General features: G+C 37.5%; 1 protein-coding gene across 1 annotated transcript in view; it reads right to left on the bottom strand.

Annotated features, from left to right (window-relative positions):
• Positions 1 to 469: 469 nt before the first annotated feature.
• The window catches only part of anos1a (anosmin 1a), a 44,737-nt gene continuing 25,003 nt past the window's right edge, over positions 470 to 20,203 (bottom strand). The window contains exons 5-14 of the mRNA XM_056458327.1: positions 19,855 to 20,039; positions 18,559 to 18,688; positions 17,960 to 18,156; positions 15,286 to 15,427; positions 15,024 to 15,140; positions 9,740 to 9,828; positions 9,052 to 9,223; positions 4,932 to 5,149; positions 3,363 to 3,507; positions 470 to 1,470 (exon numbers count right to left, since the gene is read on the bottom strand). Coding sequence (XP_056314302.1) covers positions 1,421 to 1,470; positions 3,363 to 3,507; positions 4,932 to 5,149; positions 9,052 to 9,223; positions 9,740 to 9,828; positions 15,024 to 15,140; positions 15,286 to 15,427; positions 17,960 to 18,156; positions 18,559 to 18,688; positions 19,855 to 20,039 — 1,445 coding nt within the window. The 3' untranslated portion in view covers positions 470 to 1,420. The remainder of the gene's footprint in view (positions 1,471 to 3,362; positions 3,508 to 4,931; positions 5,150 to 9,051; positions 9,224 to 9,739; positions 9,829 to 15,023; positions 15,141 to 15,285; positions 15,428 to 17,959; positions 18,157 to 18,558; positions 18,689 to 19,854; positions 20,040 to 20,203) is intronic.

Raw genomic sequence — 20,203 nt, forward strand, 5'->3', positions numbered from 1 at the left:
ACGTTTTTACGCAGCGGATGCCCTTCCAGCCGCAACCCATCTCTGGGAACACTTTTTACAAGTTAGAATCCATGTAATTCAGGCAACTGCACATCAAAACTAGGATGTCAAAATATTGACCTCAACCAATCAATACTGAAATTTTAAAAATGTCTAAAAAATTCCTTCTAAGATCAGATCGCTGTTTTTAAAAACATGTTCAATAGATATGACTGTGATTGGCTCTGAAGGTCATCACTTCATCACTCTTCACCAAGTGCAAACATGGACACTGGAGCATTTGAAAGCCACATCCTTAAGCGTTCTGTCAATAAGCAGATATTTGAGTGGTCATATGGGATAAATGGACATTCTTGGGTTTTTTTGATACAAGAAAAATACTTTCTAATTTAAATGCATGTGATAAGTGTTCATTCATATTTCATATTCACCTTGATAGCATTGTTACAAAACAAACAAACCAGTATGGTAAAGGGAAAACAAGGTTTATCAGCTTTATTCATATAAAATATGTACATTAATATTCATTATCCATGGGAATTTACAAATATATTTATACAAAATCTCCTTGCAAGGGTTTGTCAGTTTGTGAATGATGCTTAGGGAACCCACCCACACACACACATTCATGCACTCACACACACACACACACACACACACACACAGACAGTTACAAATTCACATGACACATTTGTATTGCATACTGAAATAAATAAAAAACATACAGTATATACAGGAATTACATGACTGCAAACAAATATCTCTACAGCATATTGAGCACGCACCACACAAAACCCTCCTAAAATTAAATGACATTTCCTTTTAAAGAGCTGGAATTGTATTCTTTTTTCCTCATTGACTCCTCCTCTGTTACTATCGACACAATGGGGATACAAACAGCAAAATTCCATGCTTAACAAACACATGCAAAACCACAAGCAGTTGTACTGAGTCAGGCTTATTTACAAGTCAAGCCAAATTAGTCGTAACATGCAATATTGAATTAAAGAGGCTCCATTTGCAGCGTTTAGGGTGTGGGTAACCAGAAAGTCCTTTTTTCCTTTCTTTTTTTAGTGAGGATGCCATTAAAAGCATGCCTTTTAGGCATGTTTGGGCTATATTTGCGCATCTTTTGTTTTTAACCCTACAGCTTTTGCTTTTGATTCACAAGACTGTCTCACAAAGTCAATTCTAATTAGTTTGTGGAAGTCAATCCTCCCAACAGGAAATGACTGGGTCTTCAAATATCATAACGTCAATCACAATTTGATCTTCAGATTACAGCATGTCCCCAAGTTGAGTTATGAGGCAGCTGACTGGCTCAGGTTGACATTGTGATTCATAATTAACTGTTCTTTGGTTCTTCTGGTTCTCCGTGTTCCTGAGGAGTCAGTTCTGATCCAGGATGATGTATTGCGGTTCAGTGGCGTTCAATCACTGACCTTAGATGGTGTTTCTTAATCCTGGGTTCTGCAAAGTTAAATATACACTAGAGTCAGGAGAAGAAAAGCAATACATCTTAATTACTTGATTTATTGCTTGACCTTCACATCGAGAGACGGGGCCGTTTGAACATGACATTTGACCTCTCATAAACCCTCTGACCTTTTCCTTCCGATGAACAAAAATGTCTTTTCAGCTCCCCATTATTAAAATTAATGTCTTGGGTTGTAGTTCTGAGTGATTACCTCAAAAGTTGTTCCGTGTTAAATTGTAAAATATGTAGGAGTGATGTCCTAACAACATGCGCTTTGAAAAGATTCAAACAACAATCATTTAAGCTGTATTCACTAGATGCAACATACACTCAGATGTGCAGAATACTCTCAACTAAAGGGTCTTTAACATTATTAATAGTACATGCTGAGTAAGTGATGTTGTTGGTTTGCACTGAGTCACAGTTCTATTTTCACATTACATGTTTGCTTGATATTTTATTTGCAGGATCAGAGGTAAACAATCTGCTTCTGCTTTCAGCATGACAATAAATGTCTTGTAAAATGGCATTCAAACACATTAGTAACATTCAACACTATATAAAAAGGTGATGATTGTCATTTTAGTTTATGCTGTCGTTCAGCAGCGACGTCACAGAAATAGAAACCGTTTGTAAAATAAAAAATTTGTGCGCCAGTGTCAGATCGTTAAACAAATACTCATTTTAACATTGAAATGATCACTTTTTTCACCTCATGTATAGTTGGAACACGAGGTAACATAGAATCAGTGCTGTAAAGTAACTAATTACAAATACTCAAACTACTGTAATTAAGTAGTTTTTCTCAAAACTTGTAATTTCCTAAGTAGTTTTAAAAATGTGTGCTTTTAATTTTCCTTGAGTACATTTTTAGTGCTGTATTGGTACTTTCTCCACTACTTTCCATCAACCTGCAGTCACTACTTTAAAAATCAGTCCTGTGATTCATGTCCAATCAAATCGCACACAGAGGGTAAATTGCATCATAATGAACTACTTCAAGACATGTGCGTTTTACATTGCAGCAAACTGTTTGGAAGCATTAAAAGTGTCCAAGAAGATGTTCAAAATCTTTACACGCATTGACCCAGAGACTGTTTAGATGCATGTCACTGATGATAAGATGACAGATGTTTACTGTATGATGACCGAAATGGCCTTAAACACCCAGCAGGCACAAGACGTCAACAACGTCGTGGGGACGCTGCCTTTTTTTTGGAAATGAAAATTGGGTTGACATCAGAACTCAACGTCAGGCTGACGTCAATGTCCAACGTCCAACCTAAAATCAACCAAATATCAACATCTAATGATATTACAGCTTACCACTATGACGTCTATCAGAGGTTGGATTTTGGATGCCATAGCTGATAAATAAAAGTCAGTATTTGACGTCAATGTGATGTTGGTTTAAGATGTTGGCTCGACATTGACCAAATATCCTAAAATTGGATATAACCTAAAATTGACCAAATATCAACATCATTTTATGTCGTTATTGGACGTCCGAATAACATTGTCCTTAGATGTTGAATTTTGGTCACCTGACATCACAACCTAAATCTAACCTAATAGTAACATTTTATGACATTGTGTGCCTGCTGGGCAATAACTAAGTTCACTACAGAATATTACGTTTACATACACACACATCCACAAATTACATGTAAATGCATCAGCTTTTAACAGCATAATACTTACTACTCTTGAATACTTTTATAAGGCCGACTTTTTACTCATACTTTGAGTAATATTTACAACAGGTACTTTAACTCGACTCACACTACATTTTTAGGCAAGTAATGGTACTTTTACTTAAGTATGTTAGTATTTTACTTAAGTATTCAGTACTCTTTCAACCACTGCGTAGATTAAAAGAACTCACTGTAATGCAGGACAGGCTTGCTGTGAGTGGGTGTTTGAAAGGTTCTGGATGTTGCTGGTCCTTGTCCTGCTGCAGTGATCACCTGCACCTCAAGTCTGTAGAGTGATGCCAACTGAAGGCCAGAAACTACCAGGATGTTGCGCTCCTAGATGTGAGGAAACAGAGGTTTTTTCGTATCATTTGAGATTCAAAAATAATTACAATTATTTTAAAAAATGCAATTATTTGTTTTATTTTTTATTAATAGTGCAAATTTGTTTTAAAAGTTTATATTTTCTGTTTTAGCTTTAACTTTGCAATAGTTCTTTAATTTAATTTTGTTGCGTGTTATATCATTTTTATTTGTTTCTATGTCCACAAAGCTTTGATTAACTTTACATTTTAGTCTTTTAAGTTAAGCTAAATGATTATATGAATTAAGATTTAAAAAAAAACATTGTGTGTTTTCGTGTATGTGTGTTAATATTTAGTTACCACAAAAATGGCCTCATCAAGGCTACAATTATTCTGTCAATGCAGTATTTTGGAGAAATACTATTACATTTTAAAACATAAATATAATCAATACCTATCAAAACTGGATTTTCAGCATCAATACTACAGCCTTGTGTGCCACATGATCATTAAGGAATTGATATGGTGAGTTCTCAAAAAATTTATATACAAGACATTTTTTTAATATATGTTTTACCAATGTTGAAAACCTATGGAAGGTAAATCCTGCCAATTTGAAATATATCAAATAAACATTGGAAATTAAAATGAAAACCAGATTAACAATTTCATTATAAAACACTGTTCGCGAAATATCTGCCAAAATTGAAAATGGAATGAAATTATTTATTTAAAAAAATTTTTAAATTAGTTCACTGTGACAACACATCGTCCCTGTCAAACCGATAATTAAAATGAAGTTGCCGATTTAACATTTCATTTTCACTGCATTTCCACATCAAGACTGCCAATATTAAAATGAAAAGCCAAACTGAAAAATAAAATGCAAACACCAAATTTTGTGTTTTTTGAACATTAAAAACTTGTTATTAATGTTCACGCATCAATAGTGACACAATTCCAATTAAAATGTAAATTTAAGCTTTCCTTTTATTGACACTTTTATTTCAGTTTTCATTTTCAATTTCATTTTCAACTTCAACCTGTATGCAAAGCTTTTCTTATATGTTCACAAAAAAAAATAAAAAATTCAACACAATACTATACAGTACCAAACAACATGTACATCATAGAATAAATTTAGAATTAGGATTTGAAAATCATTGAAAAATTATGAATTGGCATCACAATTAATACAGTATATATGACTTATCAATTTAAGTAGTGGACTGTAATTTAAGTATATGTTAATATATGGAAACAAGGGTAGAACGCAAACTTAATAATAACAGCATTTAGAACGGACTGAATTTAGATTTAGATTTATCTTGAATTTAGAACAGTATGAATTCTCACTAGAAGATGCTCACTAGAATCCAAAACAAAAATATACAGTATGCTAGTTGACCAGAATTTAATGCTAATAGTGCCTATAATGCAACCAACATGACTCACTGGTGGCAGGATCTGAGACTGGGATATGAGGCTGTTGGGCAGATTATTCCTCCGGCTCTCTGTGATGACCTCTGCCCATGTGACCTGATACCCTGTGACCTGCTGTGGCTGTTGAGGCATGGCCACTACCCATGAGAACAGGCCTGTCACGTTCCCCAAGTAGACTGAGAATGCAGCTGTTAGATTCTCTGCCTTGACCAGGACCTTTGGCAGAACCACTGCTTATTGAGAAAACATAACAGACCAAAACAATAATCATTTAAAGTGTGCTAGAAAGTTGTGATAGCCTTTTCTTTCATATTGTGACATATCTGAGAGCAACAGCTTCTGGAATGAGAAAAAAAAATTAGAAAGCGACATGATTTCAACCTTCAGGAATTGATTGGATCACTGGAAGTTTACTACTGTAAATGGAGGCAGATAATAAAATACAGTTTGCTCTCTGTATCATGAAAATATGTTTTTGCATGTGGATTGGATTGCTTTGCATGTAAATAAAAAATACAGCAGTGCATGGATAAATCATTTCTAAGTAATACCACAGCAGTTTTTAAAAATGCTAAAAATATTGGATGGATGGATGGAAAAAAAACGGAATGGACGATTTTCTGTGGAAAGGATGGAAAATGGAATGGATGATTTTGTGTGATGGATGGATGGATGGAAAAAATGTAATGGATAATTTTGTGCAGGATGGATGGGTGGGAAAAAGTTAATTTTGTGTGGGATAGGTGGATGTATGGATGTATGTATGTATGGATGGATGGATGGATGGATGGATGGATGGATGGATGGATGGATGGATGGATGGATGGATGGATGGATGGATGGAAAAAAATGAAATGGACAATTTTCTGTGGAATGGATGGAAAAATGGAATGGATTATTTTGTGTGATGGATGGATGGATGGATGGAAAAAATGGAATGGATAGTTTTGTGCAAGATGGATGGGTGGGAAATAGTTTGTGTGGCATAGGTGGATGGATGGATGGATGGAAAAAAATTAATGGATGATTTTGGGTGATGGATGGATGGATGTATGGAAAAATGGAATGGATGGTTCTCGAGCCTTCTCATTTATGGCTCTTAAACTCTGAAATAGCCTTTCTGGTAATATCCGAGGCTTGGACACACTTTCTCAGTTCAAAACTAGGTTAAAGACCTATCATTTTAGTTAAGCTTACACTCAATGCATCGCATAACGGTATGATGCATGAATGTGGTCCAAGCAGGTAAGCTGGGTTGACAAACCACCCGTAGGACACACTCCTCCTGTCTTAATGCACCAGACATATTGTTAGAAACTCTCATATGCTTTAGATGTTTGTTTCTATGTTTGTTTATATAACTGCTATTTTCATTTCTAACATTTTTGCATCTCCTTTAAATACACTTCGAACAGCAGCTACGCTAATTATTTTCTTTATTCTCTATTTTCACCTGAGGATACTCATCCCTGTCCCCTTCAATGCTATAGTGGATTTTAATCCACGTATGGGGATTTTGTTCAGAACGCCAGTCATCTGAAAGAGTATGTAAATGGGCCAATGAAATGCCAAATGAATTGGCAGCGCCAGCTTGCACACATGATGCTTGTTGCAATCAATTTAGCATAAAAGCACAGCGAAAGCAAGATGAGGCATCCTTTTTGCTTCAGAGACTTATACAGCCTTCTTATTCAGCCTTCAGCCTCCGGCGAAGCGGGCGCGTCAAGCACCTCGGAAGCAGACAACCCCCCCTGCCCAGGCCACCGTTAAGCCGGGTAAACGGACCGCCAAGCGTCCCTGAGACAGGTCATTCGGAGAAGAGGGAATTTGCTCTTTCCCCACTGGAGGGCCGGGCCCCATTTCCAACGGCACTTTTCAGTGCCATGAAAACATCAATGAAAGAGCACTTTTCCACTTCCCCGGATGTGACTGCCTGAACTCTGCCAGTCTGGGACGCTATGCCTTCCAGCTTGCAGGTTCTGTGCATTTCGCCAGTGGCTCACAGGCGCTGGGAGGACGGTCGAAACAGAGGTTGGCCCACTGGATAGTGGATGCCATCTCCCTCGCTTACCAGAGCCAGGGCGAGCCGTGTCCCCCAGGAGTGCGTGCGCACTCCACTCGGAGCATCGCATCCTCGGAGCATCGCATCTCCCCCTTCTCAGGGCTAGTCCATATATTCTGCCATCATATCTCCCCATTTGGTTAGCAGGTGGTCTCCGCAGCATCCTCCCCTTCGGCACTGCATGCTTTCCAACGTACTATTGTAATCAATTTCTAGAATTATCTAGACGCTTGTGGCTCCCGAAAAATATATCTAAATACGTAAATCTTCTTTGAAGTGGGATAAGTAAGAGCCAGGGATCATGTTGGAAGACCCCACCTCTCTATGATGCAGGTGCGCTCATGCTATGCCTGGCTATCCTCTCATCGGAGGCAAAGGTAAGGTGCAGTCATTATGGCGTTTTCCAGACATTCCCCATACGTGGATTAAAAATCCACTATAGCATTGAAGTTCCCCATCCGAAGGGGAACGCTCTGGTTACTAAATTAACCCTCGTTCCCCGAGGAGGGGAATGGAAATGCTATATTGCATCGCCAGAATGATCGTTCCTTAGCTGTAGGTTTCAGTCTCTTCAGCTTAAAAAGGATGCCTCATCTTGCTTTCGTTGTGCTTTTATGATAAATTGATTGCAACAAGCATCAGGTGCGCGAGCTGACGCTGCCAATTCATTTAGCATTTCATTGGCCTGTTTACATACTCTTACAGATGATTGGCTTTCTGAACAATCCACTATAAAAATCCACTATAGCATTTCCGTTCCCCTCCTCCGGGAACGAGGGTTACTTTAGTAACCAGAGCATTCTCCAGGATGGACGTCCAGCTTCTCCAGCCTCTGATGCCTAGACTGCAGCTCAACACAGGAAGTTTGGCCAGAAGAATAACAGTCATGCCCAACAGAGGCTGATTTCTCTCAAGGTTTTTTTTCCCTTCACTTTGTCAAATGGCGAAGTTTTTTTTCTCACTGCTGTTGCCACTGGCTTGCTCAGATCGGGACTAGTGGAGCTGCACATCGACGGATTTGCTCTTCAGTGTTTGGACTTTCAGCGGTGAAAATTAAACCACACTGAAGTAACTTACCTTCAACTCTGAAATCTGTACATCACTAGAACTATGTTAAGCGGCTTTGACACAATCTATATTATAAAAGCGCTATAAAAAAAAAACATGAATTGAATTTAATTGAATTGAATTGGATTGAATGATTTTGTGTGGGATGGATGGAAAAAATGGAATGGATGATTTTGTGTGATGGATGGATGGATAGAAAAAATGGAATGGATAATTTTGTGCATGATGGACGGGTGGGAAAAAGATGGAATAGATGATTGTGTGGGTTAGATGGATTGATGGATGGATGAATGGATGATGGATGGATGGATGGATGGATGGATGGAAAAAATGGAATGGATGATTTTGTGTTATGATGGATGGATGGATGGATGGATGGATGGATGGATGGATGGATGGATGGATGGATGGATGGATGGACAAAAAAAAGGGGAATAGATAATTTTGTGTAGGATGGATGGATGGTTGGATGATAAAAATGGAATGGATGATTTGGTGTGGGATAGATGGACAGATGGGAAAATGGAATGGATGATTATGTGTGGGATGGATGGATGGATGGATGGATGGATGGATGGATGGATGGATGGATAGATGCATGGAAAAATTGAATGGTTCATTTTGTGTGGGATAGGTTGATGGATGGGAAAAAATGGAACAGGTGATTTTGTGTGAGATGGATGAATGGGCAAAAGATAGAATAGATGATTTTGTGTGGGATGGATGGATGGATGGATGGATGGATGGATGGATGGATGGATGGATGGATGGATGGTTGGAAAAAAAGGGAATGGATGTTTTTGTGATGGATGGATGGATGGATAGATGGATGGATGGATGGATGGATGGATAGACAGATAACAACAACATACAATGCTTTGTTAAAAACACTTAAATATAGTATATACAAGTTGATATGACATATTTCATAAATGGATTTGATGATTATGCTAACAAACTGTAGAAACACAATCCTGTATTTGTTTAAAATGTCGGAATCACCTGGGACAGAAGAGCATGGGATTGGTTTGGGACTCTTGCTCTGGATAGTAGCACAGGATGGAGTGTAGAAAGTAGTGCTTTCCACCTGGGCTCGGCCCTTTGACCCCACAGGCTGGATGATCACTTTATACTTGCAAGAAAACTGAAGACCGGGAAGGCTGGCAAAATTCTCCTGTTCAGCAATATGAAAAAAGTGGGGAAAAAAAGCAAAAGTGAGACTTTATTCAAGTCCACAGAAGAATTCAAGGAGAAACATGATGACAGATCACCTATCAGCACATCCAGCATAGCTGAGGGCCACAATGGGAAAATCTATAGTTCATGTTTTGCATATGTCAAGTAAGATTAATTTTCGTGCCGATAAAAGATATTTCCCCCTTTTTTCAGCGTGTCATGGATTTTAACACCATCTCTCACTTTGTAAATCGCACAATCATACTGATAAAAATCTAAATCACAAAGAATGTTATTTCTTCCTCATGTTTTTTTTTTTTTTTTTGCTGCAATTTACTGAAGAAACCTTAGTGGAATTGGGATGTGCCTCCAAATGGTGAGTTATGCAGCATGAATGATCAATGAACAGCACATACACACTTTCTCCCTGGATATTCGTTTTATGTATGAGCTGTCAGAATGTGGCCTCGCACCTGTAGGGAGGATATAAGACACATTCTTGACTGTTTTTTACCTGGGTGATGAGCTTCTCCTGGGTTCTGGATCCGTTGTGACTGCAGAATTCTGGAGCCCACTGCACACGGTAACGATTCACGGTGGGATCTGAAAAGGTAAGACAGCGAAACATGAACTGTCAGATTTTGAAATGTGATTATGCAGCGCTTTGAGCTTCTGCCGTCCCGCTCTACTCACATTTGCTGTTCCAGACCAGCTTCCACACTCTGAAAAAATGAGTTCTGTTGCTTGTTCAGACTACTTGTTTAAAATGAGCTGAAACAACACATTTCTGTAGATTTTGGAAGGGAAACTTAATTGCTTTATGTCCAATCTAATTAAAGGGCACCTAGTTTACCCCTTTTTTAAGATTTAAGATAAGTCTTTTGTGTCTCTGGGTTGTGACTGCGGACACACTATACATACATACAGCTTTGTCCAAATAGCTTAAAAAAGATTATTTTCATCATAGGTGCCCTTTAAGTTAGTTGCACTAACTTAATGGATTTGTGTTGGGACAGGTAGAATGAATTGTATGGAACCATGAATTTTTCTACAGTGCAGTATGAGAGCTGCTTGATCATACCTTGATCCTTTGCTTTTATTTAGAACTACTGCTATTGGTTGGTTAAGAGAGATTACAGTATGAATGGCAGTTTGCACTATAGCACTATAATTTAAATGCTAAAAATAATGCTTTATAAATCACAACTATCAAACTTAAAATTATAATGGCACAGTAAAATAATATTGTTTTAATTACTATTAGAACATTTTTTAAAAGCTGATCAGTGATACAAAATAAAAAAAAAAAAAACATCTTGCACCAGTAATGGGTAAATTTACTTTTAAAAGTAATGTATTGCAATCTTGGGTCACTTTTGTAAAATAAGTAACTCAATGTGTTTGTTTCTTTTTAAGGAAAGTAATGTGAAAGTATGTGTTATATAATTTTTGAGAGTTCAGTTTTTTTGTTTTAAGATTAAGATAGGCTTGATATAGGGTGGCGCAGTGGGTAGCTGTCGCCTCACATCAATAAGGTCGCTGGTTCGAACCTCGGCTGGGCCAGTGGGCATTTCTGTGAGGATGTGTTCTCATGGGTTTCATGTTCATTCTGTATTTCATGTTCTTCCCGTGTTCGAATGGGTTTCCTCCAGAGTCCAAAGACATGTGCTACAGGTGAACTGAATAAGCTAAATTGGCCATAATGTATGTGTGTGAATGAGAGTGTATGGGTGTTTCCCAGTACTAGGTTGCAGCTGGAAGGGCATCCGCTGCTTAAAACATATGCTGGATAAGTTGGTAGTTCATTCCGATGTGGCAACCCCTAATTAATAAAGGGACTTATTTGAAAAGAGAATGAATGAATAGGCTTGATATTGCAATATATTACTTTCAAAAGTAACATTAACCAATACTGTGCAGCCAGGGATGGGCAGTATTTATGACACATGTATTTCAAATACAAAGTTGTATTTTGTAATTTGTATTTTATGGGGTTGATGAAAATAGATTAATATTTTGTATCAAAATACTTTAGTGTCTTGTACTTTTGTATTTTTAAAATACTGTAAAATACATTATAAAAAGACTACATGATGACATCATAAAAATGCGGCCTCTGATTGGTGCTTTTAAAGTTATTTGCCTAGGCTTAAGATTAGAACAGAAATGAGTAATAATAATAATAATAATAATAATAATAATAATAATAATAATAATAATAATAATAATAATAATAATAATAATAATAACAATAATAATAATAATAATAATAATAATAATAAATAAAATGTCCTTACATTTATATAGCACTTTCTGCACACCACACACCAGCTGATTGGTGGAGAGGAGACAAAGTGATGAAGCCAATTATGATATGGGAATTGTTAGGAGGCCATGATGGACAGAAGTTAGTGGGCAAATTGGGCCAGGATGCCAAAGGATCCCAGGACATTCTGGGAGTTTTAATGACCACAGAGAGTCAGGACCTCAGTTTAACGTCTAATCTAAAAGACGGCACTCACTGAGTAGTATAGAGTCCCCAACAATATACTGGGGCGTTAGAACCCACAAAGACAATTAAAATAACCTCTTCACATATCAACCTTTTAAAATTTAAGACTGTTGAGATAGTGTCAACTTTACTGGTCATACAATGGATTGGAACACAATGAAGAGATTTAGTACTATGTTCCAACTTATTATCTGCATTAGATGGTTTTTACATTGATTAAAGAAATCATCTTTAAGACAGGACTTTCTGTATGAAATTTGTACACAACTTATACTAAAATAAAAGAGAAACAAAGGATTATGAATACCTCCTCATATACAGGAGTAGAGGTGAATGAGGTGGCAGAGCAGCTTAAACTTAAACTTTCTCAGAACATTCTTACTTCACTAAATCAGTTTAATGGTGAAGGAACTGATCAAATATGCCTGTTGATGAAAGTTTTGCAAATAAATGTCATGCTTTTTTGTAAAAGTATTTTGTAGTATTTTTAAAATACAAAATACAGTATTTTATTTTGATACATTTGTGGCTGCTATATTTTGTAGATTATGTTGATACATGTAAAATTGAGGTATTTGGTGTTTTATTTTAAAATACAATTTTATGTATTTTTTCTCATCCCTGTGTACAGCACAAACTTAAAGTAAACTAATACTAATATTGTCTGCTAAAACAGTTAAATTTGGAGTTACAATATGTTTAAATTCTTTATTCTTGCATCAAATACTCTTTTTTTCTCCATAAATGAACTGTTATACAATTCATTTTTGTAGAAATGTAATATGTGCAATTTTTCTTGTGTAATATAAATCATCAGTCTTGTAAATTGAATCAGTAAATCATTAATAGATAAAGATAAAAATATCTAGTTTAATATTATAATCTTTTCGGCTTAGTCCCTTTATTAATCTGGGGTCGCCACAGCAGAATGAACCGCCAACTTATCTAGCATATGTTTTACGGATGCCCTTCCAGGTGCAAATTAACAGTGGGAAACACCCACACATTCTTGCATTCACACACATACACTACGGACAAACTGATCCAGCCAGGGCTCAAACCAGTGACCTTTTTGCTGTGAGGCGATTGTGCTACCCACTGCGCCACCATGACACCCGGAATTATAATAATACAATTATTTTATTATAAATTATATTCATTCATTCATTCATTTTCTGCCGCTTTTCCGGGGCCGGTCGTGGGGGCAGCAGTCTTAGGAGAGAACCCCAGACTTCCCTCTCCCCAGACACTTCCTCCAGCTTCTCCGGGGGAATCCTGAGGCGTTCCCAGGCCAGCCGAGAGACATAGTCCCTCCAGCGTGTCCTGGGTCTTCCCCGAGGCCTCCTCCCAGTGGGACATGCCTGGAACACCTCCCTAGGTAGGCATCCAGGAGGCATCCGAAACAGATGCCCGAGCCACCTCAGCTGACTTCTCTCGATGTGAAGAAGCAGCGGCTCTACTCTGAGCTCCTACCGGGTGTCAGAGCTCCTCACCCTATCCATAAGAGTGCACCCTGTTCCCCCTCGAAGGAAACTAATTTCGGCCGCTTGTATCCGAGATCTTGTCCTTGCTCATGACCATAGGTGAGAGTAGGAACGTAGATTGACCGGTAAATCAAGAGCTTTGCCTTTCGGCTCAGCTCCTTCTTCACCACAACGGACCACTACATCGACCGCATTACTGCTGCCGCTGCACCAATCCGCCTGTCAATCTCACGTTCCATCCTTCCCTCACTTGTGAACAAAACCCCGAGATACTTAAACTCCTCCACCTGGGGTAAGGACTTTCCTCCAACCTGGAGATGGCAAACCACCTTTTTCCGGTGGAGCACCATGGCCTCGGACTTGAAGGTGCTGATTCTCATCCCAGCCGCGTCACACTTGGCAGCAAACTGCCCCAGTGCATGCTGAAGGTCCATGTTTGATAAAGCCAACAGAACAACATCGCCTGCGAATAACAGAGATGAAATCTTGTGGTCCCCGAACCGGACCCCCTACAGCCCAAGGCTGCGCCTTGAAATTCTGTCCATAAAAATTATGAATAGAATTGGTGACAAGGGGCAGCCCTGCCGGAGTCCAATATGCACTGGAAACAAATCTGACTTATTGCCGGCAATGCGAACCAGACTGCTACTCTGTTCATACAGGGATGAGATGGCCCTCAACAGATCCCCTCTGACCCCATACTCCCCGAGCACCCTCCACAGAATGCCACGAGGGACATGATTGAATGCCTTCTCCAAGTCCACACTGGTGGACTGGTTGGGCATACTCCCATGAACCCTCGAGCACCCTGGTATAGAGCTGGTCCAGTGAAAAAATGGGAACCACCATCCCAGTTGTAAAATTATATATATTATATTATATTATATTATATTATATTATATTATATTATATTATATTATATTATATTATATTATATTATATTATATTATATTATATTATATTATATTATATTATAATAATTAATTAAAGCATTTAAATATGTTTTAAAAAGCTAAATAAATATTGAAAAGAAGAGTTTATACCAATAATGATAATAATAATAACGTGAAGCTTTGTGATAAATATGTAACAACTTGTCTTCCAATAACAATATGTCTTCCATTAATGTTTATAAATCGTTTTAGAACAATCTAACCTGGTAACAATCAATGTAGGCCTTACAATAATCTGTGTTCCATAAGACATCCAGCAGAAAACCATTCTTTTTTTGCATTAATCCAGAAAATATGCAAAACCAAACAAAATATGCAAAGCAAAGCAATCGTGATAATGTGCCTGGCAGATCAGGATAAGATAAATCTGTTGGCCATCCATTAGAGAGATTAAGGGATTTGACATGTGGCCAGTGTGACTCTTAAGTTACTGAAATTCAAAAACATCCTTGCAGAAGATTCCAAGCACCGTTGTGTACGGTTCCCTATAAATGAAAGGCTTCCGTTTCTATGACAGTTTTCATTTCTGAGTTTAATAAAGGATTAACTCATCACTCAGTGGCAGAACAACACTGTTTAACTGTAATTTCCTGCATGCGAAGCTAGGCCGAGACATGCCTCATCAGCTCATGTTAGCACACAAACAGGTTCACACTTCTTTCAAAAGTCACTTCCCAAACAAAGAGCTATTGTTCTTCATTTAATTGCACATTATTCTGATTCTTAACTCTTTAATAAGCGGTATGTTTACATAATTACAAAGCATAGCTTGGAGGAAGAAAGACGTTCAGCACAGTAAAAGAACAAGAACAAGATTTAAAAAAAAGTGATTTATTGTATCTGTCATACCTTTCTTTTTCCAATAAACCCGGACCTGCAGCTGTCCATCTTGATAAAACGGAGTGCCCACGTCTAGTAGATCTGACTGGGGCTTTATAAAGACCGGACTGACTGTAGGCTCCAAATCTGAATGACATCAAATATGGGAGAAAAGTATAATGTTACAAATGGAAAACATTTACAGCTGTGTTCACTGTATTTCACAACACCCAAATGAGTGCTGTTATGTATCAAGCAGAAAAAAACATAAGGCAATTAAATAGTTTTGTACCAGATTGTGTTTGGCTTGTAGTAAACTGAAGAATGGCCTTGGAGCTTTTGAGCGGGACCTGACCCCAGTATGAAACTGCCTGGAGCTCCACATTATAACTCCCGCTCTCTCTCAAATCATCCAGCTCGGCATAGGTAGAGTCCTACACACAAACACACACACACACACACACGCACGCACGCACGCACACACAAACACACATAAAACCCACATAATACTTTAGAAAAGTCACAGCAATCCAAACCCTTAACAATCCTTAAGAACAAATGGTAGCGGAATAAAAATTATACTACTTAATAATAAATGAAGCTCATTTCAGGTTGAGTACCCAAAATGACATCTACAGTAATGAATGCCTAAATAATGAAACCCTTGGTAATGCCTACAAACTGAGGATTTAAAAAACATACTTCCAGAATCAATTTTAAAACCCTAAATGGCCAATATTGGGTGCAATTTGCTGATTTCAGGACATTTGGACAAGTAATTAGAGAATATTAAGTAAAAATGTAAAGTTCTGTAATAGCAATTAAAGGGACAGTTCATCAAAAACTAAATATAACCTTCACTTGTTTTAAACCAGTTTAACTGTCTTTATTCTGTTGAACACAAAAGAAGATATTTTGTACGTTTATTTTTCCTACCATGAAAGTCAGTGGTTACAAGTTTTCAGCTTTCTTCTAATGGCCCGTTTCCACTGAGTGGTAAAGTAAGGTTCGGTTCAGTTCAGTACTCTTTTATGGCTGTTTCCACTGTCAAAAGTTACTGTACCGTACCACTTTTGGGGTACCTTTTGCAAAGGATGACCTTTTGTACCTAGCATGACAAAAGGGTACCAAAAGGCAGAGCTAGACTCGTAGCGGAACACTATTGGTTTACAGAGAAACGTCACTAGTGCATACACAAGCAGGAGAATGAAAACCAAGAAACCGCCATTTTTAAATACACAGGCGAGACATTACATCGTAATTATATGCATATAATAATGATAATAATAATGAGCCATGATTGAGCCAAGCTCAAACAAACCTTGTTGTTGCCTTGATGTAACGCGAGAGTGAAGTGCGAAAAAAACATAGGAGAAGCCGGAAAAAACAAAGGAGCAAATGATTCTTTCAGCAACCTAAAACTTGAACAAACTGCCATCTTTAATTCTTAACATCGCCTGTTTGACTATTAGGAACTTGTGAAGGACGGAATTACTTTCTAACAAGAGGTTACATGTGCAGGTGAAGCTTAAAGATGCAGATGAGAGGTTTGCTCTGACTGTTTTTGAACCCAAATAAGGGTTAAATGTATGCTGTGTGTAGTTACTCTGTAATTGGTATCATATCGGAGACTGTAAGGGTCAGTATGTGTTCATATATGTTGCATTTATTTATTTATTTTATGTTATCGCAGACGTTACAGTAGGACATTCTACTTTTGCATTGATTTTGCATTGATCTGCAGTTATAATCAAATCATGTTCATAGAAAAGTTAGTGATGAACATTTTTACACAAGTATTTATGTGATTAAAGCCTCTGTTTTGTGAGAAGAGCTTCTCATATGTTATATGTGAACAACCTGTACAACTTTACTTTGAGCGAGATTTTCGCTTGACGTCGGCTGAAACTTTCTGTCGTACACCACGCCCACCCTTGGGACCCTCTAAGCAGTGGAATTGCAAGGCTGATAAAGGTGACCCGTACCGTACCGTACTGTACCAGTCAGTGGAAATGGGCCATAAATATCTTGTTTTGTATTCAACAGAAGAAAGAAACTCATAAAGGTTTGGAACATTGAACTATCATAGTGAACTATCCCTTTAAGCAAATAAATATAAATGTTTTACGCTTATTTTAGTTTCTTTTTCTAAGTTAGATTACTCTGCTATAATTCAGTAACTTGGGATTTGATACTGAAGCTGAGTCACACTTACTATTAATCATATAAATCATAGTAATATATTCTGCCAATAAAAAAACTGTAATGTTATTACAATTTTGTGCACATCGCATTGTAATCTTATAATTACTGTGCACTAGGGTAAAATCCATCTGCTTAAAAATCATCTCGCAGCATTTTTTTATCATCTAGCACAGTTCAACAGTGAAAACAATGTGGTTTGCATTTGTCTGCATTCACTCAGCAGCTATCCAAAAAAACGTCTTTTGAGGAAATTTCCATGTCCCTCAGATGACAAAGCCCTCAAAAATATAACATGCAAATATGAATTAAGCAGAGAAACTGCCATCTCTTGGATTCCTAAAGGAGAGGAAAAAATAAACTCTTCAATATGATCTCACTCAAAGAAAAACAATTCAGCTGTTATTGAGAGATTTCCTTTTCTCAAGCACAACTAGAACTGATATGCTGTTTTTGGCTGTATATCAAATATCGCCCAGAAAAGTTTGCATTTGCCAAGAGTGGTGATGCAATGCTGTACCACCCTAGTTTGGTGTCTGAAACCCGCAAATGTATAGGGCTTGGTGTGATCAAAGTGCCGATTCCAAGTTGTTTATCTTGCACTTATTTGCACTCAGATATCTAATTTGTTGTGGCTTGCTGAAAGAAAGGGCTGGGGAGATTAACCCTTGAGGGATTTTGGGACCAATCCAGTATATGAGAAAATGAAAGTGTGAAAGACTGAGAAAAAAAAAAAAAAGTGTGGGCAGAGCTTCTGAATTTACCCCGTTTACAGTCTCTCTCTTCTTGAGTTTGGGTGGCAGAGTGTGGTCAGAGGAGCTCCAGGAGAGTTTGTAGTGGTTTACTGGGATGTCTAAATCTGCAGAAATGCTCCAGCTGAGTCGGACAGACGCCGAGTGATCCACACCAAAGGTCATGTCGCTAACATGAAGATCAGATGGCGCTGGGGGAGGGGGAGGATCTGAGAAAGGGTGAAATAAAGAAATACAATGTAGCAAAGCGCACAATACATGAGCACATCTTGGTAAAATGTGGTTCAAAATGATTTTATTAGTAGTAGTAATAGTAGAAGTAGTAGTAGTATCAGCAGCAGCAGATATTTCAGATAATAATTTCCAAACTAACTCTGACAAATAATAATAATAATAATAATAATAATAATAATAATAATAAGAAGAAGAAGAAGAAGAAGAAGAAGAAGAAGAAGATTATTATTATTATTTGTAGTAGTAGCAGTAAAAACATTATTACTAGAATTAATGTTTTGTTGTTGTAATGATAGTATTAATTAAGAATAAACACATTTCAGATCTAAATAATATAAGAATGAAAAATGGCAGTGTTGCTGTTCTCTGAATCCCACCTTTAGATGATCTGAAGTGTCTGCTGGGGGTGGTGTATCCTCTGGTTCCATGAACATTGACCGCTGCCACTCTGAACTGATACCAGCGACCAGGCCGTATGTCTGTTAGCCACACACGCTCTTCTGATGTCTACAGTACACAACCACAGACTAATAAGTGTTGGCTGATCATGCTTTTATAAATTATTTATAAATTATTTTATATTTCATTATCCTTAGAAATTTTAAATACGGTTGAAGACAAAATTATATGATCTCCTGTATTTTTTTAAAAATAACAATTCACAAAGGAAGGAAATACTTTGTGTTATTCCTATTATATTTCTATAGTATTTGCTATTATATCTTTCCTCTGGAGAAAGTGTTTTTTTTCTTTAAGTTTGGCTGGAATAAAAAAAAAAATATCTAAGTTTATCAATATCATTATACCTATTAGGGATTTTTTTATTGGCTACAGAACAAACCACTGTTGTTAATCTAACACACTTGCCTAGCTAACCTAATTAACCTATACAAATCATTTATTTGCACTTTAAGGTGAATACTAGTATCTTGCAAAAAAATTAAGAAAATATAAAGTACAGTCTTCACTAAAAAGACAAAAGAAACTATCATGAACATTCATTCATTCCTTTTCTTTTCAGCTTAGTCCCTTTATTAATCAGGGGTCGCCACAGCAGAATGAACCACCAACTTATCCAACATATGTTTTTACGCAGCGGATGCCCTTCCAGCTGCAACCCATCACTGGGAAACATCCATACACACTCATTCACACACACATACACTATGGACAATTTTAGCATACCCAATGCACCTATACCACATGTCTTCGGACTTGTGGGGGAAACCGGAGCGCCTGAAGGAAACCCACACGAACACGGGGAGAACATGCAAACTCCACACAGAAATGCCAACTAACCCAGCCGAAGCTCGAACTCGTAACCTTCTTGCTGTGAGGCGACAGCACTACCCACTGTGCCACTGCATCGCCCTATTGTGAACAATTATGTTTAAAATGTTTTTTTTTTTTAAATGTCTCTCTGTTAAACAGCACTTAGGAAATATTTGAAAAAGAACTGTGATTTCACACAAAACCTAATAGCTTTGTCTTCAATGATATTCTGAAAAAGCCAATTTACTATTCTTTAAATTGCTCTGACTTTTGTATTTTCATGAAATTCATATTTTCATTACTCAAAATTTGGTTCATCACAATTATGACTGTCAAACACTGTTTAATATGAAGTGAAATGGAGCAAACACTTGATAGTGTGAAACACATTTCACACTTACCCGTGCCACCACTTGCCACTCAGTGGCTCCATCTTCACTGGGGTGTATGCCGTAGTTCCACCTTCTCTGCAGAACATTTAGAACTGGCTCTGCCGACACATTGAACTTGGAGGACCAGCGCACTTCCAACACACCAGACTCCAGCTCTTCAAACACCAGCTCCTTCCTGGGCTTCAGAGGAGCACCTGAACAAACAGCAAATCTCAACTTTACAGAGAACAATCTATCAACTGCAATGCAGTCTTACTTGTTAAATTCTATTTACTGGGTCCTTTCCAATATGACACATAATCAGAACCTATATTTCAAACCACAAAGCATGTGTTTTGGCTAAAAACAAAAAGGAATC

The sequence above is a fragment of the Danio aesculapii genome, chromosome 1, assembly GCF_903798145.1.
Source record: "Danio aesculapii chromosome 1, fDanAes4.1, whole genome shotgun sequence".
In the NCBI taxonomy this organism is placed as follows: Eukaryota; Metazoa; Chordata; class Actinopteri; order Cypriniformes; family Danionidae; genus Danio; species Danio aesculapii.